At 44.6% G+C, this 18,957-nt stretch overlaps 2 protein-coding genes across 3 annotated transcripts in view; both read left to right on the forward strand.

The window, feature by feature from the left end:
- The window catches only part of RPP14 (ribonuclease P/MRP subunit p14), a 117,412-nt gene extending 99,303 nt beyond the window's left edge, over window positions 1-18,109 (forward strand). For both annotated transcript variants that reach the window (XM_086939053.1, XM_086939054.1), the window contains exon 6: window positions 15,163-18,109. In XM_086939053.1, coding sequence (XP_086795179.1) covers window positions 15,163-15,219 — 57 coding nt within the window. In that variant the 3' untranslated portion in view covers window positions 15,220-18,109. The remainder of the gene's footprint in view (window positions 1-15,162) is intronic.
- HTD2 (hydroxyacyl-thioester dehydratase type 2) lies at window positions 15,236-18,109 on the forward strand. Its single transcript, XM_086939052.1, has one exon. It carries the CDS (start codon window positions 15,236-15,238, stop codon window positions 15,764-15,766), a length of 531 nt encoding a protein of 176 aa, XP_086795178.1. The 3' UTR covers window positions 15,767-18,109.
- Window positions 18,110-18,957: the final 848 nt, after the last annotated feature.

An 18,957-nucleotide genomic window follows, 5' to 3' on the forward strand; every position in this document is an offset into this window, starting at 1 on the left:
GCGATCCCGGAGCTGTTCGGAGACGAACAAATCGAAGAAGAAGAGGACCAGTCGGGGTCGGAAGGGGACCAGTCGGAGGATGAAGAACTCATCGAGCAACAAACCGTGAGTGACGACGTCCCCTTACCGAAAAACCGACCCCGTGCGGTAACGACCCCGCCCTCGGGCCCGGTCAAACCGCTGAAAAAAGTTTCCGACGCCCCGCCTTCGGGCCCGGCAACGAAACCGAAACTGAAACCGAAACACTCGGACTCCCACCATGTCGGATCCGAGAAAAGGGCGACATCGACTTCGGCACCGAGGCTACATACAAAGGACAGCTCGGGATCGAAACATTCCATGTCGAAACAAAAAAAAAAAAAATATGACTTATCGCCCAAGAGACACTCGATACCAAGAAAGTCGGAATCGAGCAAACATTCGGTTTCGAAAACAACAAGATCTGACGATCGAAAACAAAAGCACCTCTCGGAACCAGGACCCTCGGTACCGATTCAGGAGCAACAGACAGATCCCAAACAAAAGATCTTGTTTATTGATCCGAAAACTGGGAAAGTGGTCACGAAGAAGAGAAAGAGTGAACAGTCAGAAGATAAACCTCTTCCTTCAAAAAAGAGAACAATGGGGACGAATATAACTCCTCCTGCTTCTCCTCGTCCTAGACTAACACCCTCTTCTCCTATTCCTCACAATAGGCCAAATATTCCTACACCTTCCACACCAAGACCAGCTACACCTCAGTCAGATGTAGACAGTGATCTGGGGGAGGGAGAACCTCAAGGGGATGACGAAACTATCCCAGATGAGGAGGATCCATGGGAAAATTATGATGTAGGGTCAGATGAAGACAACGACCCAGAGCTATATCCCTCAAAGCCTTCACCACCTGATAACACAGGTTTTGTGCAGCTCATTAATAGGGCAGCGAAATACCATAAAGTAGATATACATACAGAACCTCAAATAGAGGATTTCTTGTTAGAGACTCTACCTAATGCACAAAGAACATCAGGTACTCTCCCTATGTTGAAGGGTCTTCTTACTCACACAGATGAGATATTCGAAAACCCAGTGAGAGCCAGGGTGTTAAACCCAAGAATTGATAAAAAATACAAAGCGGCTCCAAAGGACCCAATATTTATTAGAGGGCATGTACCGCTAGACTCGCTGGTGGTCTCAAATGCTCGTAAGAGAGCAAACTCGTTATCTACAGGAGAGGCTCCTCCACCAGATAAGGAGTCAAAGTTAATAGATGCATCAGGTAAAAGAGTAGCATCACAGGCAGCGAATAGCTGGCGTATAGCCAATACACAAGCACTACTCGCACGCTATGACAGGGCACATTACGACGAGCTAGAAAAACTTCTCACACATCTCCCAAAGGAACATCAGAAGAAGGCAGACCAATTAATACAGGAAGGTAAAATAATAACAAATACTTCCATTAAGTGTGCATTAGACGCAGCAGACACTGCAGCAAGGTCTATTAACACTAGTGTCATGCTAAGAAGGCACGCATGGCTTAGAATCTCAGGATTCAAACAAGAGGTACAAACAGCCCTACTGAACAAACCATTTGATCAGAAGACATTGTTTGGTTCAAGCACAGACGAGACATTAGAGAAAATGAAGAAAGATACGGAAACGGCTAAGTCAATGGGAGCATTGCAACAGCCAACACACAGAGGTTCCTTTCGTAGATCCACCTATAGAGGGGGCTCAAAGAATACAGGAACAAATCAGCAATCCACATCTTTCACACCTACATCACCCAGAGGTAATTCAAGAGGCAGTTACAGAGGTAACAACAATAAGGGAAGAGGCCGCGGAAATAATAATAACCGCAACGCCTCAACACCAAAACAGTGACTTCATAGAACTCCCCCCAGACCACATAACACCGGTCGGGGGACGTCTATCACAGTTCCGCCCTGTCTGGGAAAATATCACGTCAGACAAGTGGGTGAGACAAATTATCCAACATGGTTATTGCCTAGAACTCACAGATACCCCGCCAAACATCCCCCCCCAAACAGCGTCCAATGAGTCAGGATCATCTGACATTGTTAAGAGAAGAAGTGCTAGCACTTCTACAAAAGCATGCAATAGAGAAGGTCCCAAAAGATCAACAGGGCACAGGAGTATACTCTCTATACTTCCTGATCCCCAAAAAGGACGGGTCCCTAAGACCAATATTAGACCTCAGACCTCTCAATGCTTACATAAATTCAGAGCACTTCCACATGGTCACGCTCCAACAAGTACTCCCTTTACTGAAGAAAGGGGACTTTCTTTCTACACTGGATCTAAAAGACGCTTACTTTCATATCCCAATTCACAAAGCCCACAGAAAATACCTAAGGTTTGTGTTAGAAGGACAACACTATCAGTTCAAAGTCCTTCCATTCGGTGTCACAACAGCACCGAGAGTTTTCACAAAATGCCTAGCTGTGGTGGCAGCACACCTAAGAAGACAACAAATACATGTCTTCCCATACTTGGACGATTGGCTAATAAAGGCCAAGTCAAAGGAAGAATGTCTTCACAACACACAGAAGACAATTCAATTGCTGCACCACCTAGGGTTCACGGTGAACTACAAGAAATCACACCTGCAACCAAACCAGATTCAGCAATACCTGGGGGCTACAGTAGACACAGAGAAGGCAATAGCATACCCCAACCCAATCAGAGTACAGACAATGGTCGGGTTAATACAAAGATTTCAACCACAACACTCACTACCAGCACGAGTGTTTATGCAACTATTAGGCATGATGTCCTCCTGCATACTGCTAATACCACATGCCAGACTACAAATGCGCCCACTACAAGAGTGTCTAGCGACACAGTGGAATCAGGCTCAAGGGCAGATTACAGATCTGGTGTTGGTGGACGACCGGATGTATCGCTCTCTGAAGTGGTGGAACACAGAAAACATTTCCAAGGGACGGTCGTTCCTAGAGCCAATTCCACAAGTAATAATAACAGCGGACGCATCGCTCTCCGGATGGGGAGCGCATATGGACAGATACACAGTACAGGGGAAGTGGAGTGTGCAGCAAAAGAAACTGCACATCAACTACCTAGAACTATTAGCAATATTTCTAGCACTAAAAGCCTTCCAAATGCAAATAACAGGCAAAGCAGTCCTGATCAGAACAGACAACATGACTGCAATGTATTATATTCAAAAACAGGGGGGGACACACTCTCTCCAACTGTCCAGACTAGCACAGGACATATGGAGGTGGGCCATTCCTCAAAAGATCTACCTGTTAGCGGAACACCTACCAGGAGTTCAAAACCAAATAGCAGACATCCTAAGCAGACAGTCAGAACAAGTGCACGAATGGGAGCTGCACGACCAAATACTACAGCCATTCTTCCAAAAATGGGGGCAACCAGAGATAGATCTGTTTGCCAATCATCAGAACGCAAAATGCAAAGAATTCGCATCCAGGTACCGACACCAAAGGTCCCAGGGCAATGCACTGTGGATAAATTGGTCCAACAAATTTGCGTACACGTTCCCTCCCCTACCACTAATTCCATTACTAGTTCGGAAGCTGCAGCAACATTCATTGACAATGATACTAGTGGCACCCACGTGGGCAAGACAGCCGTGGTTCACCACGCTGCTACAACTCTCACAAGTACCACATCAAAAGCTAAGGTTATTACCCATGCATCTTACACAGAACCATGGAGAAATAATGCACCCAGATCCCAAACAACTGAACCTAGCGATCTGGCTCCTGAAGTCATAGAGTTTGGGTACTTAGATTTACCACCAGAATGCATGGAAATCATTAAACAAGCAAGACGTCCTACCACCAGAGCATGCTATGCAGCAAAATGGAAGAGGTTTGCTATACACTGTAACAGTAAGCACATCAACCCTCTGGACGCATCTACTAAACAAATCCTTTGCTATTTGTTACACTTACAGCAATGTAACCTAGCATATACCTCTATCAGAGTTCATCTAGCAGCCATAGCAGCATACCTACAAAACAGACAACATCTGTCATTGTTCAAAGTACCAGCAATTAAAGCTTTCATGGAAGGACTCAAAAGAGTCATTCCACCAAGAAGACCACCTTCCCCAGTCTGGAATCTCAACATAGTGCTTACCAGACTAATGGGGCCACCATTTGAACCTATGCATAGGTGTGAAATACAATTCCTCACATGGAAGGTAGCCTTCCTCATAGCTATCACGTCACTTAGAAGAGTAAGTGAACTGCAGGCTTTTACGATTCAAGAACCATTTATGCAGCTACACCAAAATAAAGTGGTTCTTAGAACAAACCCAAAATTCTTACCGAAGGTTATTTCAGCATTCCACATCAATCAGTCAGTGGAATTACCGGTTTTCTTTCCAAAACCACAAACAGTAGCTGAAAGAGCCCTACATACACTGGATGTTAGAAGGGCCATATTATACTACATAGAAAGAACACAAACTTTCAGAAAGACAAAACAGCTATTTGTTGCGTTTTCTCCCACACATAAAGGCAATCCCATCTCCAAAGCGGGCATTGCCAGATGGATTGTAAAATGCATTCAAATATGCTACTTAAAGGCAAAGAGAACATTAACTGTTCCTCCTAGAGCTCACTCTACACGTAAACTAGGAGCATCTATGGCATTTCTGGGAAACATTCCACTAGATGACATATGCAAAGCGGCTACCTGGGTTACACCGCACACCTTCACAAAACACTATTGTGTAGATGTGCACACAACACAACAAGCTAGAGTGGGACAAGCAGTATTAAAAACATTGTTTCAGACAGTTGCAACAGACACGGGCGACCACCGCTAGGGAGAGAACTGCTATATAGTCTATTCATAATGTACCATCTGCAGCCCATATGCCTCGAACGGAATATGCTACTTACCAGTATGCATCTGTTCTTGGCATAGAGGGCTGCAGAGTGGTACATGCCCTCCCAGCCTCCCCGGAAACCTGTGTCTGTTCCAACATTATCTTATTTAGATACACTTACATGGGCACTCTTATCTGTATTCTACTATACTACTCCATCTAACCCTACTATGGCAAAACAATCTAAGGATGGAGCCGATGCCCATGCGCACTACCAACCAAGGGAGGAGTCACCAAGAGACAAAAGACTCTCCAAGAGAAAAACAAAGTGCAATCATCCGAGCCCAAAACCAGATGGCGATCTATTCATAATGTACCACTCTGCAGCCCTCTATGCCAAGAACAGATGCATACTGGTAAGTAGCATATTCCTTTTAAAGAAAAATACTTTTCACTTTCAAAAGTCGACACTTAGAATATTTTTTAAGCCGTTCAATGTTATCCTATGGGGAAAACGATAATGCGGTTTAACAGGTAAGTACCACACTTGCAAATCCAGTTTTTAGGCCCAAAGGTCAGCATTGGTCAGGTGAGTACCAAAACTGCACCACCAGTGCCACAGGGGCGGCTTGGTGCAGAGTCAAAGTCTTCGTTCGGCCCAATGCTTTTCACTGGAGGCTTGGGATGCCTGGAGCTGCACTGCTTGCACGCCAGTGGATCTGTTGCAGGGGGTTAGCCCAAGTACAGGGGGGGGTGCACAAAGCAGCCCCAAACATACACCACCAGCCGCACATGGGCAGCCGGGTGCAGATTGCAAAATCACCGTCAGGCACCCAATGCTTTTCAGTGGACTTTCTTCTTTTGACAAACTGGCTGCAGGTGTTGCACCAGAGGTCGCAAGAGGGAGACCAACAGCAGCAGAGTTAAGTAGAGATGTAGGGGGTTGCAGGGGCACCGTCTGTTCAGCTCACCAAGGCCCTGGAGCTTCGGGTGCAGGGGGTGCCTTTCGACGTCGGAGTCTTCTTACTGGAGCCGGTCGGGTGGGCCTCTGGATTCAGTTTGCAGGCGTCGTCATGGAGGTCAGGAGCAGTCATTCAACGCTGGACTTGAGGTCAGGATCGCTGGGGAGACTTCACTGGACAGGTGGGCTGCTCAGACTCGGGCTATAGGTGTCTGGTGTTGAGTGGTCAGGAATCCTGGTTCTACCTGGATCTGGAACCCTTGGAGTTTTTTTCTTCTGGACAGGTCTACTGTCCACAGGAGATTGGAGTCTATTTCGAAGGTAGCAGTCCATCCAAGGTTGTCAGAGGTTGCTGGCTGCAAGTCAGGTCACAGGTTTGCTGGAGACAGGGCCGGTAGGGCTGGGGCCAAAGCAGTCGTCGTCTTTAATCTTCTCTGTAAGGGTGTCTTCTTTCTTCTTGGGTCATCACAGATCTAGTTTCTAGGTCTGGGGGAGCCGCATGAATACGAAATTTTAGGGGAGTAGCAGGTAGAGCTAATGGGCACCTTAAGTGGAGTGGAGTGGGAGCATAGACCTATCCCTGATTGGAGTGGTCTCCCCATCTTCAAGATGGCAGAGACTGAGAGTTTTGCTTTACCTCACCTCCTCCACCTTAGGAGCGGAGTTGGCAGAGGTGGGCACACCTCCTATTCTCCTAAGCTTTACCGGCCAAAGTGGGGGTGTAAACCGGGGACTGCCATTTACTGCTAGCAGAAGAGCCTGGGAGGGTCACATTATGAAGGCGGCAAGCCTTTGAAGCTTCCCCTTTGAGCTCTCGTCCATCCTGGTGGAGGAGGTATGACACTTCTGACCAGGATGTGCATTGCTCTTGTCCCAGAGAGCAGGGGCCCTCTACCCTGGGGTCCAGAAACATGTTTGGTGGTGGCTGGCTGGCTGCCTACCGCCGGTCAGGGCTACCTACCAACTAGTGTTGGTAGGTTTTCAGGGGGCACCTCTAAGGTGCCCTCTGAGTACATGATACAATAAATCTCCCACTGGCATCAGTGTTGATCTATTGAAAGGAGTAGTTTGGTACCAAACGCTCCTGTGTTCAGTGAAGCCATCATAGTCCTGTGAAACTCAAGTTGTTGAGTTTCCAGCCCATGTACTCTGTATGGCTTCACTGGTACTTACAATATTAAGGAATGGACCCTAATATTGTAGGGGCATGTCTGCATATGTAGATATGTCCTCACCTGTGGTACAGTGCACCATGCCTCAGGGCTGTTGGGCCTGCTAGAGGAGTGACTTCCCTATACCTTCAAGCAGTGCTGGCTGGCATGGCACCCAGGCAGTGTGCCATGTTGACTTTGTCGTTTTCTCTCTGCACAGGGACATGCAAGCTGCAAGGGCAGTGGAATGGTCCCAGTGAGGAGGTTTCCAGGGGACCCTCTTCAACTCTCCGGCCCTAGGTACCCATGGTACTATTTGCTAGGGGCCTAGAGGGGAGAGAAGTACCAATTGTGGATATGTTTTGGGGAAAAGAAGCACTGGCACAGGCAACCTGGTTGGCAGGGACCATGTGCACTACAATTGAAACCATATCAAAACCAGACAAAAAGTGGGGGGCTAACCATGCAAAACGAGGCACTTTCTCACAACCATGCTGTACATCCAGAAGCAGGGCAGCCAACAATCCCTGACTTTCTGCACTAGCACAACCTTTTTGGCACTGGGCTCTCCACAATAACATTCATCTGCTGGCTAAACATTTGCCTGAAGTGGGGAATACTTCGTGGATCTGTTCAGCAGGATGCATCAACAAGCCCACTAGTGGAAACATCAACCACAAGGCCTCCACAAGTAATTCCAATGTTAGGGGACTCAAACAATAGACGTGTTCACCATCTCCGAAAATACAAAATGCCAAAACGTTGCCTCCCTTTACCCAGAATCACGACCCATTCCCTATGGATGAACTGGCCAGGGATATTTGCGTACACATTTCCACCATATCATGTACGTGGTGAGGAACATGAGGTAGGTAAACCCTCATCCTAATACCACCAGAGAGCCCTGGTTTGCTCCCAGAGATATCAGGCAAACCTCACTAGAAGCTCTCCCACATACCAGACCTTCTCACTGAGCATGAGTGTCAGCTCAGATAGCTAGATCCCAAACACCTGATCTACTGGATTTGACATCTGAGTTCTTAGAGTTTGGTTACCTCAATTTTCCAGAGGAATGAATGGCTATCTTGTGGGAAACACACAAGCCTACTGCTCGCATCTGCTATACCACAAAATGGAAAAGGTATATGAATTACTGTGTTGCCAAACATTTAGCTCCTCTTTCCGTGCAGGCCTCGTCTACCCTTCTACAAGTTTACACTAAACAGCAGTTGCAGCGTACCAGCAAAAAAGACATAACTCTTCCCTGTTCTCAAGTAGGGTCTAAAGAGGATTATTCCGCCAAAGACGCTGCTGTCCCCTGCCTGGAAACCTCCATGTAGTTCTCATTTGAGAGATTTATACAGCGCATCAAATCAAAAGAACTTGAAGCGGTCACCAAATAAGGCATCAAAAAGAAAGGGACAAAACTAACAGGAAACATGCAGTAAACAAGCCAGAGAGTCACCCAGGCAAAAGAGTTATAGAAATAACCAGGTTTTCACCTGTTTGCAGAAAGTGGAATAGGATTCCAGGCTCCTAATATTTTCAGGGAGAGAGTTCCACACCTGGCAGCTCCCCCATGAAGGCTCCTCCCCCCCACCTTGCTTTCCGGGATCTCAGAACTATCACTTTTCTCTGTCCTGCCGATCTTAAAAGTATGCTAGGAGCGTACCAATTAAAGACGTTCCTGAGATAACATTAGCCCTGTTGATATTGAGCCTTATGTACCAGGCATAGGGTTTTACTGGCACTGGCAACCAATGGATAGTACTCAAGTCCTCCCTCACTGAGATGTGTTTAGGTAGGCCGAGAACCTACCAGGCAGTAGCATTTTGAATGCCCTGAAGCTTATTTAGTGTGTACTGATTGGCATTTAAATACAGATAATTGCAGTAGTCAAGGTGAGATGGAATAAGCACAATGACCACTGACATCCTTAGCTACTCAGGAAGAAAGGGGAAAACTTCTTCAAGGTCTTGATGATCCAAAAACAAGAGCTCACAGTTTTATTTAGCGTCGGCCACCTGGGCAGGTAGAGAACCACTGGTTTCTGCCTACCAACTGTCGGTCCAGATCGAATTTTCTGCCCCAAAAACCACAATCTCAGTCATTGTTAGCCACTTCTCTCTCATCCGAGTACTGACCTTGGCCATACAAGTCCTGGACCTGTCTGCATCCTCTTCCCAGTCATCCAAGATGGAAGCCATGATTTGGGTGTCATCCTCATAAGACGACCCCTGGAAACCGAAGGAACGCACCAATTTTACCAGGGTGCGACATATAGGTTAAGTAAGTAAGGAAGGAATAGCCCTGCACAACTCCACAGGGAAGCTGGAAAGGTGTGGCCCTAAAGTCCCCACAGCTGACAGTAAGAGTCCTGTTCATTTAAAATGACTCACGCAGGTTTAAAGCAGCATCCCTCAGCCCAGCCTGCCTCAGCTTATGCACAAACACCGAAGATGATATGGTGTCAATGGCCGCGGACAGATCAATCATAACCAAAATAGCTGCGCCTCCCAGGTTAACCTGCCGGCAAATCAAATCGGTTGCCACCAGTAGGGCAGATTCAGTGCTGTGGCTCCTCGTTATCCCCTTTTGGAAAGGGTGCAGAAGTTCATGATCGCTGAAAAATTGAGCCAATTCCTGGTTAATGTGCTTCTCCAGGATTTTAGCTGGGGCTGGAAGATCTGGCAGAGATGTTTTAGATCACATGAATCCCCATTAGGTTAGTTCTTGAAGGGAATGACCACCGCCTCCTTCTAACACAGGGGAAACACTACTGACTCCAGAATCTGAGAATTAATCTTCTCCAGGACTTCTGCAATTGGCTTCCGGGCAAACTGCAGTACCTTCAGTGGACAGGGGTCGTCCGGTGGTCCTGAAGTGATTTGCCCTGAAAAGGTTTTGATTTAGCCACTGGCAAGGGAGAGAACCAGAATAAATAACTGTTGATAGGCTGACCATCGCCTTCCATTAGAGACACCGCTGGTCTCCAAACAGGCTCTTATAATTCAGCATAGAACTTCATAATCTTTTCCTTAAATAACTCTGCCACTTTGCCGTTTATTTTCCACTGAATCAGTAGGAACTGCGCAATTGTGGACAACATAAAATTAAGATGATGCCAGACTGATTCCATGCACCCTGCAGGGTATGTTGTCTCTTGGACCAGCTTGCTCACAGTGCCACTGCTAGCCCCCCTAAACCTAGAATGGGAACGAACAGTTCTGCCAACTACTGAACATGACAACCCTGTTCCCTCAGGAACCATGGCAAAAGACCTAGAACCTTTTGCTTAGACACTCGTGCGCTCTTTCACTCAGATAAATATACAAAAAATATGTGCTGCAATAATCAATCAACAGAAACAGACAAAAGCTGTAATAAGTGTCAGGACAGCGAACAGGATGAAGAGTTCCACCATCTTGCTGAGACAATGTGTATATATGTAACAGTATAATAATCGAACTTACTCCTACAATGCGAACCCTAACTTAAGTGTCTAGAGTGTAAATGTATGGTCTGCCAAGAACCCCCTTCTGGATGATCTAACCCCATTACCTGGTGGGTAAGAGTGTAGGACCCCGTCTTGGTCACAAGCTGGATACCCCTCACGGAGATGTCATCTGCTGGGCAAAAAGCTTCAGTATTTAGGGACCTCTTGAAGTCAGCAGAAGTGTCTCTTTTGATTATACTCTGAAACAAAAGGTTATATATACAAAAAGGCATCCTTGCCTTGGGTCGAGATTGTGATCAGGCTGCCACTGTTTGTATTCCACAGATCACTGTGTCGCCATATGGACATAACAAACACATTTGTATAACACACGTGAGGGCATTACACACAATGGCAAGGCAATTTGATGGTGTTCTCATAGAGTTCTCTGTGTTAGCAAGGTTGGTGTTTCCAAGAAACTAACCGTAGTGTCACGAATGCAAATGTGTGTCTAAAGTCAATAAGACAAAGTGAAGGTAACTTTAGGAAGGAACTGTCAACATGTAAAATGCCATTATTTCCCACCAGGCGGAACTCTGCCACATGTCAAACTTATGACAAAAATCTTATATTCTCCAGAGCTTGTTGTTACAGGGAGGGGGGGGAGTGGGAGGGGGGTAGCTGGTTGTGAGGTTGGTTATCGTCTTGAATAGTTCTTTTGGAATATTAATAGCGGATCTTCTCTTCTGCGAAAAATAGGATGATTTAGCCTAAAAAATAGTGCTTTTATATTGTTCTTTTCTCCCAAATGCAGTACCATTCTCCGTTCCTGCCTACGACATAGACTTTGGAGGTGGTCTTCAAGTGTTTCTGAAAACCACCGGGCAGATTTTTTCCTCCTGCAACTAAAATTCGTTCTGACTGGAGCCACCTCCTCTATGGCTGGCAGTCACCAATTGTTAAAATTCTCAGCTAGTGAACCCAACCACTTGAGTCTCTTACTTGAAATTTGTCTGAGGCTTCAGCCAGCTCCATTTCTGAGATGTTATGTTATGTTACCAGTTCTTGTATAGCGCACAGCTGCCCCAGCAAAGGCCACCACGGCTAAATTAAAGGAAAGAGAAAGGTTTTAATAGCTTTCCTAAAAACAGGTAGAGACGCCATACTGCGTTTCTGCACAGGCATTGAGTTCCAGAACTTTGCTGCCAAGCAGCGAAAGGAACGACCCCCCGCGCGACAGCGCTTCATCCGAGGAACACTGACCAAGTGCTGTCCCGTGTATAAACCACCGTCTCACATGAGCCGGACTTGCTCCCACTGGTAGCTACTTTTTACATGAGGGTAGTCGACGCTGGTTCAAGACACCTACAAACCTATGCCCAGCCCAAAACCCCTAGCAGTTAATGCATGACCATAAGGAGGGACATGAGGCCCACAGTTCAACGTGTCTATTGTCACTCTCTTGTTATCTTCAGCCTTATAACTACAGAGGTCGTTACCCGATGTATTACCCGCCGGGTACTGTTGTTGTACTTATTGCTGACCATTTAGGTGAGTGAGGTGCTCCCTACAACATTCTATGAGAACGCTGCTGTGTATATAATTTTAAACTGTATTTTTTCAGAGGGTCATGTTTACCACCGTGCGCACTGAGGATTATACTCGATGTTTTTAACTCACATGCTAGTTGCACTCTCACTAGCATGTCACATTGAGTGTACAAGGTCACCGTTTGTTTGTTTGTTTGTTTATGGAACCTGTTGTGATTTGCTTCCTTTGTCTCCCCACTCAGGCAGATACAGCTCAACACAGGTACCACATTGTTTTCACTTTATAGTTAATCATATATACTTTCTTTAGGAGAACATTTAATGTAGACAGTTTCCCTATGAAGATTAACTTCTGATATAGGTCCTGATGAATCGCTAGTTACTGTACGTTTGCGAGAAACATGTCGACCAATGCCTGCACACACTAGCCTAGTCTCGAAAAAAGGAACATAATATTCCATCGAGTACTGGCTAGGATTTCATTTTAACTGAAGCAGGGGACCCCCAGAATAAACCTGATCCTGGTACTCCTAGCCTCATTTTAATTCACTTATAACATCTACACCTTCCTGGCCCCACACCCGCACTCCACCCATACGGCAGTTGGATTGAAGATCTCCACCAAAGAGCCCCTCTTTGAGGTGTTGCCCGTTGGGTATTGCACCGCCGACCCAACGAGGAGCATTGCCTATGATGAAGCATGACACCTGCAAGGGTGTGTGAGGCCATTATATCCAACCAAATGGATGCCCAACTGTAGGACTCCACTGAGACCCTACGGCTTCAAAATAACTGCTTGACCCTGACACTCACCTTATTAGGAACAGCTCAGTACTTTGTTGTTCACACTATAATTTTACAATACCACACCTCACTTCCCTCCAGGGCAGAGGTATTGACCAGCTCCAGAGTGCAGTTCAGCCGGTCTCTGCAGATGATGGCCAGCCCCCCACCTCTCTGGGCACTCCTACCTAACCTTACAAAGGCATACCTCAGGGGGAATAGCTGAAACCAGTTCAGGACCTTAATCCTCCTCTGCCCAGGTTTCCATAATGAACAAATATTTTAACTGCACGTTGCTAATCAGCTCGCTAATTTCAATACCATGTTTTATCGCAGTGCGAACGTTAACCAAGGCACACTCTAGTATGTCCTTCCCCACCTAATCCCCTCTGTTCACTATTTCCCTGTTATTATCCCTGCTATGAAGACTAGGTTCCATAGTTACCTCTGGGCTCCTCATAGACCAATTACAGTGCAAGCAATACCACCAACCAGCGTTTCCAGCATCCATTATGTCACACCCCTCTATGCTTACTTTCTGCTTACAATTCAATGGATTCTTTTTTTGCACCCCCACCCAGTTTCTTTTGAAAGGGCACTTTTTTTTTATTCTTTTGATTAAACTTAAAGATGTATACCAACACATCACAAATATGACATCCATTGTCACATGTACATTCCTAATAGTATCAACATCTCCTATTTAGCAATCAGTGTTTTGTCCATACCTCAAGTTTATTTGGGGTTCGGGCCCATTATCAATTGGCTCATACATTACTTTGTCTATTTCTCACATCTTACATCCAGTACCTCGTTGCATAATTTCAGATACTAATATATTTCGCCCACCTATTCCAGACTTTGCCCCACTTTCCAGGACATCCTCTGCTTTGAAAGACCACTTTCTCAGCTGCCCCACACCAATCAAGGCCTTTCTCCCATTCTATGACTTTAGGGAGTTGTGCTACTGCCCAGGCCTAGCTTTGTTCCTTTTTGCTATTATGGCTGCTAAAGTTTAGTACACTTAGGCCATGTGTTCTTCCTTGTTACGCATAGTATGTACCAGCGGACATCTAGCTAAACCAACTGCCACGACACGGCAGTCATCACCTGTTTGACTTACTCCAGTATCTCTGGGAAGGGCACTTTACTAATCGTATTCATCTCCCTCTGACACAGGCTTTTAAATTTTTTGAAACTTTTTATTGAGGTTCATAAAGACAGTGTTGTTCTTCATACCAATCCCAAATTTCCCCCAGTACTGTTTCGCCTGTCCACATGAACCAAACGATTGAGCTCCCTGCTTTTTTCCTCCCAACCATTTGGATGTTGAGAGCGCTTGTGTAATCCATTGATAGGACTAAGACCTTTAGAAAGTCTACTCAACTTTTTATGGCCTTTGCCAAACCCTACAGTAGTTCTGCCATCTTTAAGGGTGGTAGAGCTGGGTGCATACTTAGTGTGTATTCAAACTTGCTCTGCCAAAGCTAAGCTACTCCATGTGCACCCTAGGGCACATAGACACATAAGGGTGCAATACTACCCTTTTTTGGTAACGTCTCTTTAATGGATATCTGCAAGGCTCCTGATAATTGGTCACTGCCTCATACATTCACCAAGCATTATTGTATAGACTTTCTTCAAAGTCAACAGGCTTCTGTTGGTCAAGCTTTCTTAAGAACACCTTATCAAACATCGGCACTGCTTTTGCAAGGGATTGCTTCATAGTCTGCGAGGAACATGTGCATCTAAAGCCACACATACTATAAACAGAATATGTAACCATCTGCTCGTAATGTGTAGTGCTGTAGATTCATATGAGCTGGCCTCTTTCCCATGTACTTTAACTTCCATTGTTAGGCTAAGTCTTCGAAACCACTCTCCACTTATACTACTCGCCTGCTGAGTGGGAAAAGAAACTGAGGTGAAGTCAACATGTTGTTCCATTGTGGACTAAAAATGGAGTTGCGACAGTTCTTTTGACTCAACCTTCTTCTTAGAAGAACAAGTTGCAGGTGTCTGGGCCCAACACTAGATGGCAGGTGTATGCAGAGAATGTGCATCTACAATGCTACACACTACCCACAAATGGTTACAGCGTAAGTTGTTGTTTATCAACTGGCAAAATGGACAATGCACATAGCATAGGTTTAGCGTATATTATGTTGACTTGTATTGCATATTTTATATCAAATAGCACTGTGCTTTTCTATATTCTAAATACGAACTAGCATTCATGCTAGTCCTTTATAATAGCAGTGCAGCTATATAATGTACATTTTCTCAGGCAACTGTATTTTGAGATCTAATCCTCTTTAAATACAATTTGTCTCTTTCGTATGTCCGATGGGTCCAAAGTGTCCAGGTAGAAGCATTGTGAATGTGATAAAATTTAGAATTTGTGCGTAATAGTTACTGATTAATGTTTGTTCTTTGTTTTTCACCAGACGTCTCCATTTCTGCTTGCTTTAGCTGGTAACAGTAGAGAGCTTGTGCTGGACTGACTGAGCAGGAAAAGGAATGTTCAACGTGTTCAAAACAATGCTGAGACAAATTGTTCTCAGTGGAGCGGCAGTGTGTCAGCAGCTGGCTTCAAAGCCTTTTACAACCACGTGGTTCTACAGATCTGTTTCTGGTCGGTGTTCAGAAATACAGGTTGGAAATAGGGCAGAGCTTACCAAAGTGTTCACTCACAAGGATGTTATGACTTTCTCAGACTTAACTGAGGATAAAAACCCACTGCATGTAGATGAAGAATATGCAAAAACAACAAGGTTTGGAAGGACCATTGTGCATGGTGTTCTAATAAATGGGTTGGTTTCTGCAGTTTTGGGGACAAAAATGCCTGGCCCGGGTTGTGTATTTCTGTCTCAAGAAATTAGGTTTCCAGCTCCTTTATATCCTGGAGAGGAAGTTGTAGCAGCCGCTGAAGTTAAAAGGTTAAAGCAGTCCATCGCCTATATTTCGGTGTCCTGCACTGTACTAGAAAATGAAAAAACAGTAATGGAGGGTGTGGTGAAGGTCCTGCTTCCAGGGCGTAAACCGTCATGAATGTTAAAGTGAACAGTAAATATCTTTTTTTTTTTTTTTAAATAAAATCCAACCTGACTAGATGTGTAAATATTTTCTTGCTTTAAAATGTTATGATTTCTTCAGTAAAGGCATCAACCTTAAAATGTAGTTTTAAGTTACATTGTGTTCTGTAATCCAGCAGGTTAACAAACTCTATGGTATTATTTTTTCGCCTTTCATGCTGCCATGCAAATGTGCCATTTATCATTCAGAAACAGTTTAGGCTGTATGTCAACAAATTGTCATCCCAGTCCTTTATCTGCAGTAGTTAATGTCCTTAAAAAAAATAAAAAGATAATTGCAGCAGAAACACATTTATGAGCCATGCCATCATATTTGACCAGTGACTGTCATGAACCATTGAACTAAACGCTGCTGCCGTTTATCAGTTTCAAGGCGAAGCCTAACTTACAGTGCAGCTTTCTGGTTTTCAAAGACATATTGGGGACATTCGGAATGCTTCCTTGGAAATTCATTCTTCCCATGGCTTACCAATGTCTTTGTGTTTAGTAACTCACAGTTGCTTACTGTCTATTTGCTGGCTTTATTTGTTATAGGCTGTCTAGTATGTTGTTGTCCCTCCCGTGGAGCATAACCTGTTTACTGTTTTCTTCCATGAGTGCTCGCTTTCTTAAACAGGTCTTTAAATTTTGTTCTTATATGGTCATATTTGCTGTTCATATAAAGACAGAGGTCAAATGTTGAACTCTGTCTTCCGAAGGAGCTTGATGTTTATTTTTATTTCTCTAACTTCAAAGTGGGAGGATTTATGTGACAATCCTGCTGTGTAGTGGGGTTGTCTTGGAGAAAGGCTGCATGTTGGTTTTTGTCTAGCACACAACTAAATGTAAATGTCTGTAAATAAACTGTGCAAATATTTCCAACTATATCAGAATTAGGCAAGCACCAATAAAGCACATTTCTTTTAATCAGGAATGTCATTTCAACACATCATTTGTGCGCTGTGTAGTCTTATCAGGAAAACTGTATATCTGTGCAAATGTAATTGTTATTACAATTGAAAATATGTAGTCTTTAATAGCAGTGCGATACCCCACCGTCTACTCCATGACACTACTCCCCTCTATGCTACGTCACTCTGCTCTACGCTGCTACATGACACTCCACTCACAACACTCTACTCTGTCACTCTACTCCACTCTGTGCCTCTCCACACTACTCAACGATTCTCCACTCTGATACTCTACTCCACCCTATTCTACTCTGCGCCACTCCACACCACTTCATGTCACTTCACTCTACCCCAGTCTACTCACTTCTCTCGTCTTTGCTACGCCATCCTATGACACTCCACTCTAGAAATGTCACTCTCCGTCACTTTACTTCATGACCCGACACTCTGAGACTCCAGAACACTTTTGCTTTATGGCACCCCACGCCACTCAGCGACCCTCAGCTCCACTCTACGATCCTCCGCTCAATGACCCTCCACTCTACTACACTACACTCCACTCCCCTCCACAATGACCCTTTACTCTGCAGAACTTTACTCTTCCGCACTTTACTCTATCCCACTCAAGTCAGTGCAACTCCACTCTACAACACTGTACTACACTCTACACCCCTCCACTCTACGCTGCTCCATTCAGTCTGTCCACTGTATGCCACTCCACTCTGTTCCTCCACTCTATGCTACTCTACTTACCTCTACGCCACTCCATTGTACTCCACAACAATCTACAAAACTCCACACCATGACAGCCTATGCCACTTTATGACAATGCCACTCCACCATTCTACAACACTACGTCACTCAACAACACTCTACACGATGACACTCCATGCTTTTCCCCTCTACGCCACTAACTTTTAGCCACTCTGAACAACAGCCACGCTAGTCTACAACATGACTAAAACACATTAGCAAAGCCTATAGCTCTTTTGTAGGGGCGATCTATTGGCTTTGCCAATGCTTGTTTCTTCTGGAACACTAGCCACATTGGCGAATACCATTCTTAATCTCACTGCCACATGTGCTCTTCTCCATTATGCAATGTCCAAACTGTTTTCTCCGTTTTGGAGTTTCAACAAGCATAGTGGGTCTGGAATATTCTCATGATTCAAGGAATAAGATCTTAATTTTGTGAGGTTTCACAAGTAGTCTCCCTCCCAGTAATCACTCAGATTTGAAAGGGTAGATGGCTCTAATGTCAATTTATTTTCTATTGAATCCACAGTTGGGTAGACTGAAGCGTTGTTTGATAAACTACCGCCTGTACAAATGCACCTAGATTCTTTACATTTCACAAGAATTCTTCCCTTTGACAAATTCAAGCATTAAAACAATTTCTTTTGCATTTCTTGATCTTTTTGTTCATTCGATTTTGTCAAATGTTGTTGTATGTACACTTGCAAAATGTATTTATCTCTAGTCTAGATAATATTTCTGCCAGCACAGACACCTCAATTAGCCCTTTAGCTCATTTTTCCCTAAAGGATTGTAGCTAAAGAATAGGAATAGATAAAACAGTAACTACTTAGTGGACAGTACAGGAAATTGTGAGAGATTTCTTTGTAAATAATAACAAAAAATTGATAGAGGTACTTGATCTGAGGCTTCTACACCAGTGTACCAAAGCTATTGATTTAAGGGGTTCCTTACATTTCTGAAGGTGGATATTAAGGAATGACAAGTTGCAAATTCCATTACTCGGTAGGTGACTTGACTCTGCTTTGCAGGAAGGGCTTGTGTTTTTTTTTTTTGCCCTCCCTTTATTGATGTATTATCAGACTCTAAAAGGAAAGTTCAGGAATGCCTTACAATCTGAAACAAGCACTGGCATAGCCGATAGGTCTCGCCTTTGGGAACTTATAAGTAATTAGTTATGCAGCAGGTCCCAAAGGCAAGAACTATTGGCTATGCAAATGCTTGTTATTTTATTTCTGCAAGCATATTCAAAAGAATTGTCGCAAAACACAAGCAGAATCTTTCCTTTCTTGTCAGATCTGCCCATGTCAGTGCAGGAGAGGTCCTTTGAGTGCAACTCACCCTGGGGTGTTTGGGGGGAGGGGTCAGGTTTGTGGACTAGTAAACGAACATGGTGGGCTCTACGAGGCTTTTGAGTATGCTGTGGAGGTTTACATAATTTCCATTTTGCATGGCTACAGTGATCAGAAGACGAAACCCTTTTATTATATATTTCCAGACC

The sequence above is a fragment of the Lissotriton vulgaris genome, chromosome 9 (genome assembly GCF_964263255.1).
Source record: "Lissotriton vulgaris chromosome 9, aLisVul1.2, whole genome shotgun sequence".
NCBI lineage: Eukaryota > Metazoa > Chordata > Amphibia > Caudata > Salamandridae > Lissotriton > Lissotriton vulgaris.

Coding starts and splice junctions, on each gene's coding strand:
- HTD2 (XM_086939052.1), top strand. CDS start 15,236: ATGTTCAACGTGTTCAAAACAATGCTGAGACAAATTGTTCTCAGTGGA.